This window comes from Dendrobates tinctorius, unplaced genomic scaffold, assembly GCF_039654945.1.
Source record: "Dendrobates tinctorius isolate UK_male_01 unplaced genomic scaffold, ASM3965494v1 ptg000161l, whole genome shotgun sequence".
Classification (NCBI taxonomy): domain Eukaryota; kingdom Metazoa; phylum Chordata; class Amphibia; order Anura; family Dendrobatidae; genus Dendrobates; species Dendrobates tinctorius.
The window spans coordinates 6225261-6245743 of NW_027361828.1; the positions used below are offsets into that span (position 1 = coordinate 6225261).

The 20483-nt window shown below is 45.0% G+C and overlaps 1 protein-coding gene across 1 annotated transcript in view; it reads right to left on the reverse strand.

Annotated features, from left to right (window-relative positions):
* Window positions 1–11557: 11557 nt before the first annotated feature.
* The window catches only part of FREM3 (FRAS1 related extracellular matrix 3), a 116462-nt gene continuing 107536 nt past the window's right edge, over window positions 11558–20483 (reverse strand). Inside the window, exons 22-24 of the mRNA XM_073549760.1 lie at window positions 15985–16172; window positions 15147–15293; window positions 11558–14634 (exon numbers count right to left, since the gene is read on the reverse strand). Coding sequence (XP_073405861.1) covers window positions 14110–14634; window positions 15147–15293; window positions 15985–16172 — 860 coding nt within the window. The 3' untranslated portion in view covers window positions 11558–14109. The remainder of the gene's footprint in view (window positions 14635–15146; window positions 15294–15984; window positions 16173–20483) is intronic.

The following is a 20483-nucleotide window of genomic DNA, read 5'->3' on the forward strand; positions in this document are numbered from 1 at the left end:
GTTCTACTCTCCCTTATTCCTGATCCAAAAACCTGATAAGACATTTAGAACGATCATTAACTTACGTTTCCTTAATAAGTTTTTGGTGAACCGTACTTTTAAGATGGAGTCCATCAATACGACAATAAAAATATTGTTTAAAGGGTGTTTATGGCAGTCATAGATTTGAAAGATGCGTACTATCATGTACCTATCCATGCAGACTTCCAGCAGTTCCTGAGGGTGGCGGTTTCAATAGACGGCACAGTCCGTCATTATCAATATAGAGCCCTTCCCTTTGGTCTCTCAGCAGCGCCCCGGGTATTTACAAAGATAGTGGCCGCATTTACGGGAAGTGGACATCCTGATTGTTCCATATTTGGATGATTTTTTAATTGTGGGAAAATCGGTGGGCCATTGTACATCCCAGATAGAAAGAGCTAAGTCCAGGTTAGAAAACCTCGGATGGATATTAAACTACGAGAAATCCCGACTCCAGCCCTCAAAAATACAAAAGTTTCTAGGCTTACTATTAAATTCAGAAACTCAGCAGTGTCTGTTGCCATTGGATAAAATGCAAAAGATACAGCAGCAGGTTCTTCGGGCGGTTGATAATCCTTCTATGACCCTCAGACAGGCCATGTCCCTGTTGGGATCTCTAACCTCATGCATCCCAGCAGTTTGGTGGGCACAATTCCATACTAGAGCCCTTCAGAAGGATGTCCTATTTAATAGCAGGGCCTTAAGACACTCCTTACAAGGTCAACTGTTGCTAAGCCCCTCGACTGTCACATCGCTTAGATGGTGGCTCGATGATGAGAACCTAGCCTCAGGGGTGCCCTGGATAACGCAGATAACCCGTGTTATAACCACAGATGCTAGTCCCTTCGGTTGGGGGGCCCATATGGGGGACATAGTGGTACAGGGACAGTGGGATTCGGATACGGAGATCTCATCCAACCAAAGAGAGCTATTGGCGATAGAGCAGGCAGTCAAAGAACTCATTATGTACCTACAGGGCCATCACGTGAGGATACTCTCGGACAACCAGGTAGCGGTAGCATATATCAACCACCAAGGTGGAACCCGCTCAGACGCCCTGATGCGGACAACAGAACGTCTCCTTCAAATAGCAGAGGGAAGTTTTCTATCTTTGACGGCGCTCCACATCAGAGGAAAGGACAACGTAAAGGCAGACTTTCTAAGCCGCAAGGCTCTAAAGCAAGGAGAATGGGCTTTGAACAGGGATATTTACCACCAGATTGTCCGCAGATGGGGTCGGCCAGAGGTAGACCTCTTTGCCACCAGAGAAAACAGAAAAGAAAAATCGTTCTTCTCTCTGAATCCCAGGGAAAATCCACTAGCAGTGGACGCCCTCCTGATAAGATGGAACTTTTCTCTGGCATACGCCTTCCCGCCATTAAATCTTCTACCTCTGGTAGTAAGGAAGATCAGGGAAGATCGGGCAAGAGTCATATTAATTGCCCCCTTTTGGCCCAGGAGGACCTGGTTTGCATGGTTGAGGACCATGTCTGTATGCGATCCCTGGGTGCTGCCGAACCTTCCGGATCTCCTCTACCAGGGGCCAGTCAGCCACCCACAAGTAGCGAGACTCCATTTGACGGCGTGGTCTTTGAAAGGTCACTGTTAGAGGATAGAGGGTTCTCCAAGAAGTTAATTGATACCCTCCTAAAAAGCAGGAAATTGACTACCACAACATTTATGCTAGGACCTGGAAGCGATTCCTGTCCACCTTTCAGTTTGACGCCAGAGACGGAATTCCCACGAAACATATTCTGGAATTTCTCCAGAAGGGTCTCGAATTGGGTCTCTCCACAAGTACATTAAAAGTACAAGTTTCAGCCTTAGGGGCCTTGTTTGCATGTGATATTGCCAATAACTATTGGGTAGCAAGGTTCATCAAAGCAGCGGCTAGATCGAGACCCATACACAAAGACAGATGTGTACCTTGGGACTTAAATTTAGTCCTTACGGCCTTGACAGAAAGACCATTTGAACCTCTGGATTCGGCTTCATTAAAGATTATATCTCTTAAGGCAGCTTTTCTGGTGGCGATAACATCCGCACGTAGAGTGAGCGACATACAGGCACTTTCCAGATTGCCCCCTTACACAGAGTTCTTACAGGATAGAGTAATCCTAAGGCCAGATCCAGCATACCTTCCCAAGGTAGCATCACAATTTCACAGGACACAAGAGATAGTTCTGCCTTCCTTCCTCCCTAATCCGACCAACCCTAAGGAGCAAAAACTTCAGGCATTAGATATTAGGAGATGCTTACTTAAATATTTAGCAGCCACGGATCCTTGGAAGAAGGAGAATGCATTATTCCTATCCTTCCAAGGTCCCAGGAAAGGTTGTAGGGTATCAAAACGCACATTAGCGAGGTGGATTAGGGAGGCTATCTCTCTTGCCTACACAGCAGGTGGAGGTCCGGCTCCGCAGAACCTGAGGGCGCATTCCACTCGTGCCATGGCATCATCTTGGGCAGAAAGATCTGGAGTGTCAATTGATCAGATATGTAAGGCGGCCACCTGGTCATCTCCTTCCACCTTTTTTAACCACTATTGATTAGATATGGGTGCCTCTTCAGATCTCACCTTCGGGCCAAGGGTGCTGCAGGCTGTAGTCCCGCCCTAAATTAGTTTACATCTCTGTAATTCTCTCGTGGTGCTGTCATGGGAGTCCGAATAAAGTATTAAGTTACGTACCGGTAACGGTATTTTTCGGAAGCCCATGACAGCACCCTTTGTTCCCTCCCTTGTTCACATATAGGGGTGCACTCCTTTAGAAGATTGTCCACAATTTACGGTATGTGGGAGATGGTGTAAAAAAAAAAAATATATATTTCTGCTATATAGGGTAGATAGGTTGTATATATTATATGTTGTGTACTAACCATGGTAGCCTCTCAAGCTCTGTAAACCAACTGATGCGTGGGAGAGGTGCCGCCCTTTTGTATCTGTAGGTTTCCTGTTCCTAAAGGGCGGATCCCCTCTCTCGTGGTGCTGTCATGGGCTTCCGAAAAATACTGTTACCGGTACGTAACTTAATACTTTCTGTAATTTTTCCCTTTTCTCTGCAGATAGGGTAACAGTTGTAGGATGAGGCATCTGTTTTTTGTCTACCAGGGGTCGATCTATATCATCTCTTGTCTGTTTCAGAAGAAAATGCCCTGCTGTCCAGTCAGCGGTGTGGATTGTCCTTGCATGCCTCACTCCCCAGAGCCAGGCACGTGCAAGGAGCAAAGACGACTTCCTTTATGGTCATGGATGGCGAGGAATCCAGCATCCAATCTGCATGACAGGCAAGTGTGATTCCCCCCCCCCTCACAAATTTGCACCAGCTCCTGTTCATCCCGCTTTCCTTTTCCACCAACCCCCCTTTTTTTTTTTCTTCAGCTTTCCTTCTCCATTATGAACGTCTCTCCCACAGCCTCAACTTGAGTTGAGGCTCAAATTTACTCCTCGGCTTTAGTTGTGGCCTTGTTGAGCGGATGTGCTTTGGCTGAGGTGGGAGTGAGAAATCAGACACTCGTTGGTGATTCTGTTGCTCTGTAGCATCCCTGCCTCGTCCTCCTTCCCTGGACATCACCATTTTCTGTAACTTGTAGCGGGCAGCAGCTCATGTGGGTTTTCTGGGCTCCTGTCACCATGACCTCTCCATCAGCACTCCTCAATTCCATAGAATAGGTCACCAGCAATGGTAGGCTGCCTTCCTTATCATCCTATCAATGGCCCCAAGCAAGGCTCACCCCTTCCTGCCACCCATTAACCCATTCCTTCCTGTTTTTTTCTATACTATCTCTGGCCCCATGGAAAGATGCCAGTCCACCCAGCACTTTTTGGTTGTTCACTTTTTTTTGCATGTCTTGTAAGCAAAAATTCCAATTGGGACAACACGTGGCATCCTGCACCACGTTGCCCCACCACCTTTGGTCCAGGAGCCCCCTGCGGGAATGGAACCCAGCCTGGGCCATTAACCTATCTGTTGCCGATTTAACTAAGGTATGCCAGACCCTGGTACCTATCATAGAGCAGCTATCATTACCACTGCATGGGTACCACGGCCACTGCCTAGAGTCAGTCAGACCCATCAGCCACTCTGCACCAGAATGGCAGAGTATGTCAGCAGTCCAGGCTTTCTAGAGTGAGTTCTTCATGCCGGCCTTTGTCTTTCTCTGCGACTGAGGTTACACTCAATATCACATTCTTCCTCACCGAAGGGTTTTTCACCTCGTGTATCAGATCATCACTCTCAGATTCAGACATGGATTCTGAGCAGGTTCTAATCTGAAAAACATTGTCGTGAAGCAATTCCTCAATGTGAAAGAAGCAGACCCTTCACCCAATGCAGACTGTGTCCTTCATGATGGTTTCTACTGCCAAATGTTTTTCTAACCACTCCAAATTCAGTGGCATACTGGGCAAGGAGTGTGCTCAAATCAAAAAATGTTTTCACACAAATTTATGGAAATTTTGTTGCCTTTTCCTGCTTATCTCATTACCTCCTGGACCAACTATCGTTCATTGAATCCGTTGATGTCCAGATTGTCAAGGACCATGATCCTACCATTATCGGATGCAGTATCTGTAAAGGACCCCATAGAATGACAAGTGGAATCCATTGCCAAGTCTGCCCTTGAGGCTGCAGGTTCATCTGTGTCCAGACTTCACGGCGACCTTGGTCACTAAGACAGTCATGGCCTAGGTAGAGCACTCATACCAAAGCCTCTTCTCTGGCTTTCCTCCATCGGAGCTGGCAGACCAGATCGCCCAACTGATTAAATTAATCTGTTCAGCAATCTATGCTTGCAAGTGGTTGCTCACAAACTTTCCCTTTTATGGATATCATCTTTTGCGGGAAAAGCTGAACAAGAACATTTCAGATGCCATAATTGAGAAGAGCATTGCTTCTAGAGAAGATACCTCCTCAATCTTCATCCAATCCAAAGCCTCATCATTTTCATGTCTTCTGTCGGGTTTTGCCTATCCACCAGGAGATATCTACTTTTCCTTCCGAGGAGAAGAGGTCGGCTTTCAAGTCGACTTCTTCCACAAGGAGGATAGTTCAGTCCATTCCATTCTGGACTTAAACCTGCTTAATGAATGTGTCTGGCTATATCAATTCAGGATGGAGCCTCTTTATTTGGTTGTTGCCTCCATGGGATCCAAGAAACTTTTTTTTCCCTCAGTGGATATTCAGGATGCCTAGTGCACAGTGCACCAGAACTTTCTCTGTTTTTGCTGTCAATCAGTCCCTCTTTCAATTTGTGGTTCTCCCCTTTGGGTTGACCATGAATCCCTGGGTATTCACAAGGGTCATGGTTGCTATATTGGTTATTCTTCATGTCTGGGGGATAAGGGTTATTCCCTACATTTATGCCTTTCTTGTCAAAGCTCCCTTTTACTTCTAGAACCTATGGGTCCGCAGATCATGTTGGACACGCTGTCTTGCTTCTTCGGATAGATCATCAATCCATAATCTTCCTGGGAAAGCTGTTCAACACAGATCAAGTAAACATTTTCCTTCCAGAAGACAAGTTGTCGACCATGTAAACCTGCATCCATCCATGAGCTGCTCCTCTCTTCCTCTCCAGTTTTGCATGAGCATCTTAGGCAAGATCGTGGAAACAGAATTCGTCATCTTTCCCCATCTCCCGTGACCCCCCCCAACTGACCTATCCATTAAAGTAAACGGCTGCCTACTCTCTCCAGTCCCACAAGCTTGCTGCCTCAGGGTTATCCTTGACACTGATCTCTCTTTCAAACCACATATCCAAGCCCTTTCCACTTCCTGCCTACTTCAACTCAAAAATATTTCACGGATCCGTACATTCCTCAACCAAGTATCTGCAAAAACCCTAGTCCATGCCCTCATCATCTCCCGCCTTGACTACTGCAACCTCCTGCTCTGTGGCCTCCTCTCTAACACTCTCGCACCCCTCCAATCTATTCTAAACTCTGCTGCCCGACTAATCCACCTGTCCCCCCGCTATTCCCTGGCCTCTCCCCTCTGTCAATCTCTGCACTGGCTCCCCATTACCCAAAGACTCCAGTTCAAAACCCTAACCATGACATACCAAGCCATCCACAACCTGTGCCCTCCATACATCTGTGACCTTGTCTCCCGGTACTTACCTGCACGCAACCTCCAATCCTCACAAGATCTCCTTCTCTGTTCCCCTCTTATCTCCTCTTCCCACAATCGCATACAAAATTTCTCCCGCGCATCCCCCTACTCTGGAACTTTCTACCACAACATATCAGACTCCCGCCTACCATGGAAACCTTCAAAAAGAACCTGAAGACCTACCTGTTCTGACAAGCCTACAACCTGCAGTAACCACCGAACCACCAAACCGCTGCACGACCAGCTCTACCCTCGCCTACTGAATCCTCACCCATCCCTTGTAGATTGTGAGCCCTCGCGGGCAGGGTCCTCTCTCATCCTGTACCAGTCGTGACTTGTATTATTTAAGATTACTGTACTTGCATTTATTATGTATATCCCTCACGTAAAGTGCCATGGAATAAATGTTGCTATAATAATAATAATATGAAAGCAATCCCTTTTCCTACATTCCACTACAGGCCACTGTAGCTGTGTTCCTTTTGGGACAAGTCTATAGTTGCCTTAGACTGCCTGATTTCTTCCACCTCCCAGTCAGTTTGATATGATGGCAAGACACTTGACTCATTCTTTTCCGTCATTGTCCTCCATCCCATCAACATCTTGGAACTCGGGTCAATTAGTCTTGAACTATTGTATTAGCAGAACCCAGCTGTTTGATTCCCCAATCTGGATCCAGTCCAACAACACCTGTATTGTGGCATACATAAAGCAGAACTCCCAATCATCCAGTATTGGGAGAGGTCTCAAAGATTCTCGACTGGGTGTAATGAAGAATTGTAGCCATTTCAGCGATCCACAAACTTGGTGTGGACAACTGCGCTAAAGACTTCCCAAGTCCCGTGGAAGCGCTCGAGTAGCGCGAAACGGCTGTTGTCAGCCATTTGACACTCTTGTTATCACATCCCCGACATGACATGTAATTATGTGTCAATAAATCTTCACTATTATCTCGCAGAGTGCGACCTTCTTTCTTTGGAAACCACAATCATAAGGTGACCCGGTTTGTGTCCAGAACTCTCAAATCTTTCTCGGTCACATCTGATGCTCTGTCGATTCCTTGGTCTGTTTTTTTTTTCCTCATCTGTCTCCTATCTCTGCTACCTAAGCTGCTTAAGAAGATCAATTCAGAAGGCATTCCCATCATTCTCATGGCCCTGGACTGGCACAGAAGATCATCGTACACGGAAGTGATCAACCTTCCTGTAGATGTATCGTGTAGACTTCTGGATAAACCAGACCAGACTCTCCCAAGATTTCCCTCTTCCGCCTAAATTCTTGATTGCTTAGTTCAATGGTGTGGCTATTGAATCCGCAATTCTAAGATCTTAAGGCTTTTCCGATCGGCTTGTGAAATCCATGATAAAGGATCAGAAGCCATCTTCGTCTCGTATCTACCATTGTACCTTCCTCTGGTGTGAATCTTCTTGTTAGAGGATCCAGCTCACAAGGTGAACCCTATAAGTCCAGGTTCGGGTGATGTAGCCACAGCAGATATGCGCGTATGGAAGGAGAAATTGAAGCACTGGAGGCCACAGGCAGACAGGACCCAGGGAAACCGGGATGGAGTAGGTAGTGGTACACAGTCAAGCAGAATCTTAATTTAAATTACTCTAGGCTGATAATCACATGGGAGCACAGCGGACCACTTGCAAAACCCAGCATGGAACACAGCAGAGAGCAGTGCCCATAGGAGAAGATAGTAAAGCCCTGCAGAGCCGGAGCAGTTGCATAGCACTTATGAAGTCTCATTTGTTTTTTACTCTACCTTCACTTCTTAACATTCCTGCAGTTGGGTCTTGAGTCTGGCTTAGCAGTCAGCTTTCCAAAGGGTCAGATCTTTTTCAAAAGGACCTAGCTTAAAAACCTCAGGGCTTTTTTCCAAGGGTGTGGCCCATTCTATTTCTCCTTTCCAGCCTCCTTTAACCTTGGCTCTGCACACAACAGGGTCTCCCTCTTGAACCAATCCACAGCATTTCTCCTCTATGGCTTTTCAGAACGGTAGGGTTCCTGATTTCTATCACTTCCATTAGGCAATTATAAGAACTGATGGCTCTGTCCTGCTGCTCCTCCCTTTCTTGTCCTTCACCTGGGCAAGATTGTATTCTAACTTTGCAAAATGGTTTCTTCCTTCCGCCTTAACAAATAGGTCATTCTTCTTTCCCTTTGCCCTCCTGTGGAGAAATCCCTACGCTGTTTGGATCTGATCAGAGCGATGAATTGCTTTTTCAGGATTTCTTCCTTCAGCCGTTGAGATTCCCTGTTCATCATTCTAGATGGATCTCTGATGTCTCTTGTTTTTCCTTTCTCTGTCTCTAAGGCAACCATTGTCTGTTGGATTCATTCTGGAAGCTTATAAAGTCAAGTATTAAGTGACCCCACAGGGAGTGAAAGCTCAATCCACACAGGCTGTTTCACCAAAAGGCATCGACCTTGCAGTTTTGTAAGGTTGGTACTTGGTCCTCTGTTCACACTTTCTTAAAATTTTACAGGGTTTATACTTTCTCCTCAATAATTGCCAGTCTGGGCAGAAAGATTTTACAAGCAGCAGCCGCTTGGGTCGCCTCATGAGGGATTTGCCTTACACATTTATACATTCATATATTTTTCCTACCCTAGGGATTGATTTTGGACATCCCAATGTTCCTAATGATGAAAAGAGATTTTTATACATAATGTAAAATCTTGTTCTTGTCGCCTTCATTGAGGACACAGCATCCTCCCTCTGTTCATGTTGCCTCATTGGGCATGGGTTTATTAATAGCAAATTGTTTCTGCTTCATCTACTGCTTTTCTCAGATGCTCCATAGAATATGCCCCATATGCTTCGCCATAAAGGTTATGGCCCCATAAGATGCTCCATAGAATAATATGCTGCTGCTGCGATTAAAAAAAAAATGACATACTCACCTCTCGTCACTGGGGGTCAGGAGCCAGTGTCCTGAGCAGGCGGGGACACCGGTGCGCTATGGGGGCCAGGTGCTGGTGTCGCCGCTGGCTCAGGGCCCCAGAACCTGCAATATTCACCTGTCCCCATTTCACCGCCACACGCCGCTCTGTTTTCCAGGTCTCGGCAGTGACTGTTCAGGCAGAGGGCGTGCACTAACGTCATCGCACCCTCTGACCTGAATGTCACAGCCAGAAGACGCTGAAGATAGAGTAATGAATATGCGCATATTCATTACTTTAATGAGCGGTACCATGTGACCGCTTAACAATGGAAGAGCTGCGGTGCCGGAGACCATCTGAGAAGCAGGGACTGCAGAGACCGCGCCAGGAGGGGGTGAGTATGATCTGACAGCCGCGCTCCCCCTCCCCCGCCAACCCCCAGGACAATGACTCGACTGAGCCGAGAGGGGCATTTTCAGCCTAAAACAATGGGCTGAAAATCTCGGCTTATACTCGAGTATATATGGCACCTCTCATGTGATCCCGTGCAAGAGCAGCTCCAATTCTGGTGTCCTGGCGAGTGGTGCGCGTACATGCTAGCACGTACTCAATTATTTTATCACGTATGCTCCATCATCAGCAAATCATAGAAGAGGCAGAGCTGTGCAGCCATTCAGTTTTGAGAGCTTATTGCGCTGAGATGTGTGCTGCCGATCGTGGTGCATGGAGCTTTGTTCTACCCTGGGGCCTGGTGAGCAGAAGCAAAAGAGGAGGTGGATTTACTGGGTCCAGGCTCCCTCTCGCTGCTTCTGCTCACTAGGCCAAATGCCCTGAAGGCAGCCCTGCCAATGTTACTCAATAGGGTTGATCATATGAATGATTTATTTCTCAGTCCGACTGTCTGTGGCACTACTTTCATCCGAGTTTTGGATGAGACTTATACATTCAAGTCTATGGCTGCTAGAAAATAATTGAATTCCACATGTACCATCCAAGTGGCTTCCAATTTTTACAGATAGACTACTATTCTAAACCTAGGAAACTGTAGGTGATGATGTACATGTTTTAATGTAGTTTTATGAAAATAGATTGCACACGAATATCACTTGAACATAAAATACAAACACAGGAAAGGCACATAGATGATTAAAATTAAAAAAAAAAAAGACAATTTTTCATACTCTCTTCTGCAGGCACCATTATGAAGAGACAGTGATAATTGAGTTGGAGCCCAAAAGAAGTAAGATGAGAAAGAAGACAAAGTACATTCATGTGATACTTGTAAATGAATACACATTAAACACACAAACATTAATAATAAATTGTCATCTTCATATCTTATAATTGCCATAAATATTCCTGAATCAGTGATCCCATAGGAGCAGTAAATACAGTACAAGCAAATGCAATAATAGAAACAAAACTGCATAAAACACATTGTACAGTTATCCCTTGAAATGTAAGACAGATTGTAGTCATAAATAATGCTATAGACTAATAAGACATTTAAACACATTTAACAAGTGCATTTTGTTTTAGCACCACTGGCAAAAGAGCAGATTGTGTATTCAGTCCCAGTATATACTACAATATCTATGTCAACTTGCAGCCATTTTTAATGAAGATTCACCTTTAAAAACCATTTCAGAGTTGAAATTTAAACAGTCAAGTCTACATACAGAATTGATAACAATACATGTTATACATATTAGTAAAAAAAATAAGTTTTGAAATTTGGCATGCATTCTAGGGGAATTACCTTCCGATTTCTGCATTCCTTGTAGAAAAATTTTGATCGACAGTGATAGATTGGTGACTGGTTCCAGTACATCAGCCCTGGGCTGTATTACAAGCTTGATCACAAGACAAGTGTAGGGTAAGTAACGCAATGAGGTTATGAAATATCATCTACATGAAAAGTTGTATATTTAAGTTAAAATGACAGTCAAAAGAAAATGTTATGTTTTATACTTTTTATAGTCATCAACAGGCAAAGAACAAGGGGCTGGTTAGATACTTTAGACCAGGGGTGGGGAATCTTTTTTTCTGCCAAGGGCCATTTGGATATTTATACCATCCTTCGGGGGCCATACAAACTCCGCCCACAAAATACATCCTGACTCTGGCACTGGTTTCATGACTTAAGGCCCCGTCTCACTAAGCGACTTACCAGCGATCCCGACACCGATATCAAGGTGTCAGGATCGCTAGTAAGTCACTATGTGATCGCTGGTGAGCTGTCACACAGACAGCTTCACCAGCGATCAGCACAGCAATGCCAAGCGCCCGGCATCGCTGGCCATCCTGTAAAAAATAGAATCAAAATAAAAAATATAGTTATTCTCACCTTCCGACGTCCCGTTCAGCCATCCTGCCTCTCTCCACGCTCCGGTCCCAGTGATCCTTTGCATGAATGACCGCGAGATGTCACGGTCTCGCGGGATAACAAAGTCTCGCGGTCATTCGTGCAAAGGATCACTGGGACCGGAGCGTGGAGAGAGGCGGGATGGCTGAACGGGACATCGGAAGGTGAGAATAACTATATTTTTTATTTTTTTTATTATTTTTTACACCTGATTGCTGGTCTCCCGCTGTCACACACAGCGATGCGTGCTGGCCAGCGGGAGACCAGCGACCAAAGAAATGTCCAGAGATTTCTTGCAGCGATCAGCGATACCGGCAGGGGGGCCGCTCGCTGATCGCTGTCACACACAGCGATCTCGCTGGTGAGATCGCTGTTACGTCACAAAAGTTGTAACTCAGCAGCGATCTCGCTACCGAGATTGCTTAGTGAGACAGGGCCTTTAGTCTTTCATTGCATGCCCTTCAATGTTCAGTAGTGAACACTGCGTGTGTGTGCTAACAGAGCAAGAAGAAATTAATGAGATTGTGGCAATCAAAATACAGCTCCCTGCCCAAGAATGCGGTCCCTGAGAATCTGCTCGGGGGTCTGATAAAAGGTCATTGAGGTCCGTAAATGGCCCTGGGGCCTGAGGTTCCCCACCCCTGCTTTAGACCATTCTGACCTTGAGAGCCACATTCAGCTTTGAGAGCTGGTTACAAACCACATCCAGCTCCTGGCCGCCCTCTCATTAGTGGCAACCAAAGCCCCCATTATGGGCGTAATGATAACGAAAACTTTCCTCAGAAATCACCCTGAAGCAGTATACCAAGATCCAAGGGTTTCCTTAATAGCATCACTCAGTATTCTCCCATCAAGCACTCCCAACACACTGCCTCTTTCAGCTTGAAGTACCTCCTCCGGCAGGTAGTATCATCCTGTTTCAAGTGTCAAGTGTACCTTACTTATATTACCTCAAAACCCCTAAGACCAGTATATTTGCATCCAGATCTGCTCTTCTGTGCAGGGCTACTCACATAGTTCACCATTCTGAGATGTGCTTTTCATACCTGTTTGATAGACCTGGACCTAATGCACCAAGCTGGCAGACAGCCATGAGCCATAATTCATGGGATCATAAGAAGAGAAGGAAAATATGTTTGCTACACATATTTGATCCATAGGCACGACCGGCTTACAGGACTATTTTTGGTGAACACAAATCCCTTTCCCTTTTCCTATTTTTCAATTCATGGGATCGCTTGTCACATGTGGCTCCTAAGCTACAGATTGGGAACCCCTGCTTTAGACGATCTCTTTGTGAGAATAGACTATATGGAAACAGTTGATTTACAAAACTGTTCTACTACTGGGACCCCTGAAAGCCCCCAAATACATTAAATTGAACCAAAATGAATTTGTTGGCTAAGACTGAGTGATCGATTTGACCGACTGATCACAGAATGATCACAGAATGTCATCATTTGAAATGAAGTCAGCCAAGTTGGATTTTTTTGGCCAGAAAGTCGGACAAAAGATGTTTAGTTCAAAGAAAGTTCATTCTTAAATATTCTTTCAACAGACGTTTGTCTGTTTATATTCCGGCTCATTTTCTCGGTTTTGATGTCGTTTCTTGTACTTTTTACAAACGGGGTCATGGCTCCCTCTCTGAGCTAGGCATTTTATCTATATAGCTTCCCATGGGTAGGTGTATGAATAGTTGGACTTGGAGATAGGACCCTCCTAATTGTCATGGTGGATGGCTTTCCCACTTGTTTTTTTATAAAAATAGTGTTAACTAAGTACTCTATGTTATTTACATTTACTATTACTAGTTTCTTATTTACTTAGCTCATTTTGATTTTTTTCTTGGGTTTTATATGTAGGGCCAGGTTGAGAGACTATTAAAAGCAATTTGAACTGAAATGTGTGTGGCTGTTATAGTTGATTCAAACAGCAACATTCACTTTAATAGTAGGTGTACATGAAGTTTCCTGATGAGTATTTTTTTGGAGTGAATCAACTTAAAAAAAAAACACCTGAAAAATTACTTGAAAGACTCTTTCCTATTCTATTCTAAAAGAACTTTGCTGGTCATATATATATATATATATATATAGTGTTTTGAGCATTTTTCCCTCTTCGGGTTTTGAAAATCGCCAGGAGGAAAAAGTAAAATGCACGTCACTTTTTCAACACGGCTAAGGGTGAGTTAAGGTCCAACCTAGGCACTGTCCAATCAAAAGGCTGCGAAAAAAACTCATCAAAACCACTTCAAGAAACTATTCGAGCAATGAAAAACTCCTCTAAAACTCCTGAAAGAAGGACCGTTTCTTGAAATGATTTCCACTTGAAAACAAGACATTTTTGAACCACTCAGTAATGCACCAATGTGATTAATCTTCCAAAGATAGAGCTACTTGAGCGATTCCTTCATCTGGCTAAAGAGTGGAAAGGGATGTCCAAAGATCTGCAACAAGTGACAGATAGCACAAGAGATTGTTAAATCGGTTTGTCAAACTCAAGATGCAAATTGCTTCCAATTAAATCAATGGGTAATAGCAGCTGAAAAGATTCGCTAATGCTATGTGGCATACTTAAAGTTGTTATGCTACCAAAGAGTAGTCCGTGGTTCAAATTTTTGGGGAGAAATTTGCTGGGAGAGGCAGATATTTTAAAAGTACTTAAAAGTACCAAAATGTAAAGGCACAAAGAAATTAGAGGTATGTAAACTTCATGTCCGATCTTCTATACCTCAGAGCTGTTACTGCTGCTATGTCTAGTGGTTACAGTCTCACGGCTATTGCAGTGACTATTGGAGGCAGTCTCTTTCTTTGAATGTGAATGTCCTCTTCGTTTTAGTAGCACAACGACGATAACTGTAGTGCAAATCAGGAGCAACAAAGCAGCTACCCCTCCGATGACTGGCATGAAATTGCCCTTTGTATCCTGTCCAGTAATTTCTAATGCTGGTTTGTCATACAGTCCACCACTTGGTAATGTGTCTTTGCCGGACACTCTTTTTGAGTGTCTTAGAGTAATGTGCTGGATATTGGTTCCTCTGTTCTTATCCACACCAATATCTTGAGTAAGTGCTATATCATCTTTATTTTCTCTTCGGCTTCTCTTCAGAAGCAACTGATCATTTCCAATGGCTGTGCTACTCAGCGTGTGGTGGTAATCCACACTACGCTTTCCAATGCCTCTGTTGGCATTTTCTCTAGATCGGACTGTATAGATGGTATGAATGAACCATTCACGGCCGGCAGCCACCTAAGTATAATGAATAGGAGAAGACAAATTTTACTTCTTGAATATCAGAAAACAATTTTTTCAATTTTTTAAGTTTTACATAGGCACTAATCATCCTGCTTAAACAAATAGAGTTGAAGAATAAAAGATGGAGATATGTGAGAAAAGCTGTGAGTACAAGGACAGACATGAAATGTACTGAAATTGAGCTATGATTGACTTTAAAGGTGCAATCCACTACCAAGCCTATGTTGGTGTGAAATTAAGAAATAATACTCACCTACCAGACTCGTCAATCATCTATACTGCTGCTGTTGTCTCCCGCTATGGTCAATGGCGGGGGCATCAGGTGACCGCTGTAGCTAATCAGTCAGAAGAAACTATCTCCTGGTTCTTTTTTCGGCTCCTCAGTGGTCATTGATTGGCTGCAGCAGTCACCTGATGCTTCTCATGGAAGAGGAAGCCAGGTTGTATCCATGTATATAATATTCTGGGGTAGTAAAATATACAACACAATTATAACCATTATTCACCTGGAAAAGGGCATCTGACGAGAGACTAAATCCATCCGATCCTGGCTGTTTCACAAGGGGCAGAGCTTCTGGACTGTCAGCTGCTAATTTAGCATCAAATGGAACATTTCCAAATATTTTCTCTTGGGTTTCTGGCTGAGCTTTGTCCTGTTATGGAAGCAAATGAAAAACAAGTCTTACAGTAGCCTTTGAACCATTGAATTATCATCCTTGTAAATTCTTTCTTTTGCAGAAAGCAGAGAGGTTTTGGACAAGATGAAAGCACTTGGAGGTTACCATAATTCTAACGTCCGTGGTCTTCCATTCACTAAGACTGACACCTTTTATTTTATACAACTGTAAGGACTTATTCAGACTTTTTTTTGCACAAAATCACAAAATGGTTCTAGTTTCATCACTGGTTTTGTTCAGAGTTTTGGTTCGAGTGTCATCAGTTTTTCTCGGATGAGAAACAAGCAAAAAGAAGTATCTCCACCTCTTCCTATCTAGCAGTCTGTGAAAAATGAACAGCATTCGAATGGCATCTGGGTGCTCTCCGATTTTTTTCATGGACCCATAGACTTGTCCATTTTGCTCCAACACAGATCAATATCAGACATGTCTCCGTGATTTTGAGAGGACCGTTCGGCCCGCAAATATATCCAGCCATGTGAGCAGTCCCATAGACTATGCTAAGTACAAGTGCTATACATAAAAACACTGATAGAACGTCTGAACGAGCCCTTCTGCCATAAAAAAATGATCCTATTGACATAGTAACATGTAATTAAATTGGTTGCAGGTTGGTGCACTGTAATAGCTTCAATAGGTGAGGGAACTCAGATATGTTCCAACATACCAGTATTTTAAATCTGTAAAGTAAGGTAGAAGAATCAGCAAGACATCCATATTCCTTGTCATCTGGATTGTATTTGGGTACGTAGCCATCAGCTCCGGTACACAAAAACACTTTCTCAATGCTACAGAAGAATGAATCTCCAAGATTTTGTACTGGATCCACCATGACACGTCCATAGATTGTAGACCCTTCATTGCAAGAAGAAAAATCAAAAATTCTTATAAACTCATGAAATACAACATTGTATTAAATAATCAACCCCCCAAAAAAAGAATATAATTCAATGGGTCTGCTTTGTTTCCAGAGACTGTATGTGGTACTGGAGCACTCACTTAGGGCTGATCTACTCTGATCTACAATACAGGATATAATTATGGAACTCTGAAATTAATGTTTAGCAAGAAACATAGTTGTCCTCACAGGTAGCCTGCAGCATGTGCAGCTGGACCTTGAAACACTGAGTTACACCTTCAGTTGGTGGACATGGCTGAGGTCGTGAGACAGACATGGGGGATTTTGTCATATTTTTTAGCTTTACTTGTAATAAGAGACAAATGATTAAATGGGTATTCTAGGACTAAACTTGCTTGTAATATTGGAAGACTCCCCTTAAATGACTAGTTGATTTGATTATTTCTTTGTAACTTACAAGTAAACTTTGAATAAATGTATCTCTAAATATGGCGCATTATTAGTCATAAGAATGTTGTCGGATGTGAAACATTTTTGTAATATCTGTAGGATAAACCATTAATATCCAATAGATGAGGTCCCACCGCTGGGGCACTTATCCATCTCAAGAATAAGTCACAGTGCATGCTCTTAGTAATAGAGAGGTGATGACCATGAATTTGCAATGCTCTTCAATGTGGAACCTTGAAAATTGCAGAGCGTGTGCTAAAGAACCTCTTCTTACGATAGATAATAATGGGAGAAAAAAAGGAGCATATATATATAAAACTAGATTATGGCCCGATGCTATCGCATCGGGAGGATGCGATAGCATCACACCTCTTGCCATGTTAACCCTCAACACACACACTCCTCAACACACACTCCTCTCACCTTTCACCATCTCCACTCACTCTTTCACTCCACATACGACCCCTTCTCTCACTCCGTCTCTCATACTCACGCCGTCATCGCCGCTGCTCCACGATCCCTGACATCTTCCGCTGGCGCCATCCTGGATCCAGAAGTTGTCCACGCCGGCGACATGTTCTTGCGGTGACGCCATCTTGAGTATCGTGAAATCCCGCGATAGTCAAGATAGCGTCGCCGGAAGAACATGTCGCCGGCGTGGACGACGTCGGGATCCAAAATGGCGTCGGCGAAATCTCGCGAGTTTTCGCCGACGCCATTTTGGATCCCGACGTCGTCCTCGCCGGCGACATGTTTTTGCGGCGACGCCATCTTGACTATCGCGGGATTTCGCCGATCCAAAATGGCGTCGCCGCAAGAACATGTCGCCGGCGTGGACGACATCGGGATCCAAAATGGCGTCGGCGTAATCTCGCGAGATTTCGCCGACGCCATCTTTTTGGATCCCGAGTCGTCCACGCCAGCGACATGTTCTTGCGGCGACGCCATCTTGAATCTCGCGGGATTTCACGAAATCCAAGATGGCGTCCCGCAAGAACATGTCGGCGGCCTGGAGAACGTCTGGATCCTGGATCGCGGCGGCGGAGGAAGATGTCGGGGCAGCGACGATGACGGTGTGAGTATGAGAAACGGAGTGAGAGAAAGGAACGTATGTGGAGTGAAAGAGTGAGTGGACGTGAGTGGAGGTGAAAGGTGAGAGGAGTGTGTGTTGAGGCGGTGTGGTGTGTTGAGGGTTAACGTGCGTGTGTGTGTGGTGACGTCACCGGTTACAACTGGACGGAAGTTGTTACAACCGGAAGCTGGTTAGGGCATTTATTATTATAGATGATGAGGAAGAAGCCGTCTGTTGTTGGCGGTGATGGCGTGTAGAGGCTTCTTCAATGTAATAGATTTAGAGTTAGGGGATTCGTGTGTGAGACGACGGCGTTTATAAGCCTTAATCTTGTCAAGTCGATGCTGTTTTTCCTCAGGAGTCATTAGCACGGCGTTGTTTTTGTCATAGTGCTAAAGCTGCTTTCCTTTCACTGGCATTGGCATACTGTGCATCGGTATTGAATGGTGGTATTGATAGGGCAGAAACAGATTGCTGATTAGTTATGTCAGTGAACGGCATATGGGATGAAGTGTAGCAGTAAATTGTTCCACATGCTGATGTGGAAGCATCCTGTTGTGAGTCTAATAATAATGATGAGGAAGAGGCCGTCTGTTGTCGGCGGTGACGGCGTGCAGAGGCTTCTTCAGCCAATCTTATGGATTTAGAGTTAGGGGATTCGTGTGTGAGGTGACGGCGTTTATAAGCCTTAATCTTCTCAAGGCGATGGTGTTTTTCCTCAGGAGTCTCATTAGCACGGCATTGTTTTTGTCGTAGTGCTAAAGCTGCTTTCCTTTCACTGGCATTGGCATACTTTTTGTTATGACTCATGTTGGCACAGGTAAAGGAGTCTATTTGGCAGTTATCTGGCAGTGAAGAAGGCGTCCTGGAGTATTGTAGAGTAAACAGATACTAATTGCCCCTGTAATTGCCCAGCAGTAGTTATGAAGTGGTAGTGGCAAATTGGCCCTGTAGTTAGACACCGGCAGAGGAGCAAGGCAGCAGTAGTTATGGCGGTAGAGGCAAATTGGCCCTGTAATTAGACACCGGCAGAGGAGCAAGGCAGCAGTAGTTATGGCGGTAGAGGCAAATTGGCCCTGTAATTAGACACCGGCAGAGGAGCAAGGCAGCAGTAGTTATGGCGGTAGAGGCAAATTGGCCCTGTAATTAGACACAGGCAGTGAACAGTCAGAGGAGCAAGGCAGCAGTACTTATGGCGGTAGAGGCAAATTGGCCCTGTAATTAGACACCGGCAGAGGAGCAAGGCAGCAGTAGTTATGGCGGTATTGGCAAATTGGCCCTGTAATTAGACACCAGCAGAGGAGCAATGCAGCAGTAGTTATGGCGGTAGAGGCAAATTGATCCTGTAATTAGACACCGGCAGAGGAGCAAGGCAGCAGTAGTTATGGCGGTAGAGGCAAATTGGCCCTGTAAATTAGACACCGGCAGAGGAGCAAGGCAGCAGTAGTTATGGCGGTAGAGGCAAATTGGCCCTGTAATTAGACACCGGCAGAGGAGCAAGGCAGCAGTAGTTATGGCGGTATAGGCAAATTGGCCCTGTAATTAGACACCAGCAGAGGAGCAATGCAGCAGTAGTTATGGCAGTAGAGGCAAATTAGCCCTGTAATTAGACACCGGCAGAGGAGCAATGCAGCAGTAGTTATGGCGGTAGAGGCAAATTGGCCCTGTAATTAGACACCAGCAGAGGAGCAATGCAGCAGTAGTTATGGCGGTAGAGGCAAATTAGCCCTGTAATTAGACACTGGCAGAGGAGCAAGGCAGCAGTAGTTATGGCGGTATAGGCAAATTGGCCCTGTAATTAGACACCGGCAGAGGAGCAAGGCAGCAGTAGTTATGGCGGTAGAGGCAAATTAGCCCTGTAATTAGACACCGGCAGAGGAGCAAGGCAGCAGTAGTTATGGCGGTAGAGGCAAATTAGCCCTGTAATTAGACACCGGCAGAGGAGCAAGGCAGCAGTAGTTATGGCGGTAGAGGCAAATTAGCCCTGTAATTAGACACCGGCAGAGGAGCAAGGCAGCAGTAGTTATGGCAGTATAGGCAAATTGGCCCTGTAATTAGACACCGGCAGAGGACAAAGGCAGTAGTTATGGCGGTATAGGCAAATTAGCCCTGTAATTAGACACCGGCAGAGGAGCAAGGCAGCAGTAGTTATGGCGGTAGAGGCAAATTGGCCCTGTAAATTAGACACCGGCAGAGGAGCAAGGCAGCAGTAGTTATGGCGGTAGAGGCAAATTGGCCCTGTAATTAGACACCAGCAGAGGAGCAATGCAGCAGTAGTTATGGCGGTAGAGGCAAATTGGCCCTGTAATTAGACACCGGCAGAGGAGCAAGGCAGCAGTAGTTATGGCGGTAGAGGCAAATTAGCCCTGTAATTAGACACCGGCAGAGGAGCAAGGCAGCAGTAGTTATGGCGGTAGAGGCAAATTAGCCCTGTAATTAGACACCGGCAGATGAGCAAGGCAGCAGTAGTTATGGCGGTAGAGGCAAATTGGCCCTGTAATTAGACACCGGCAGAGGAGCAAGGCAGCAGTAGTTATGGCGGTATAGGCAAATTGGCCCTGTAATTAGACACCGGCAGAGGACAAAGGCAGCAGTAGTTATGGCGGTATAGGCAAATTGGTCCTGTAATTAGACACCGGCAGAGGAGCAAGGCAGCAGTAGTTATGGCAGTACAGGCAAATTGGTCCAGTAATTAGACACTGGCAGTAAACAGGCATAGGACCAAGGCAGCAGTAGTTATGGTGGTACAGGCAATGCCAAGCGTCCGCACAGCAAGTCGGCGTGA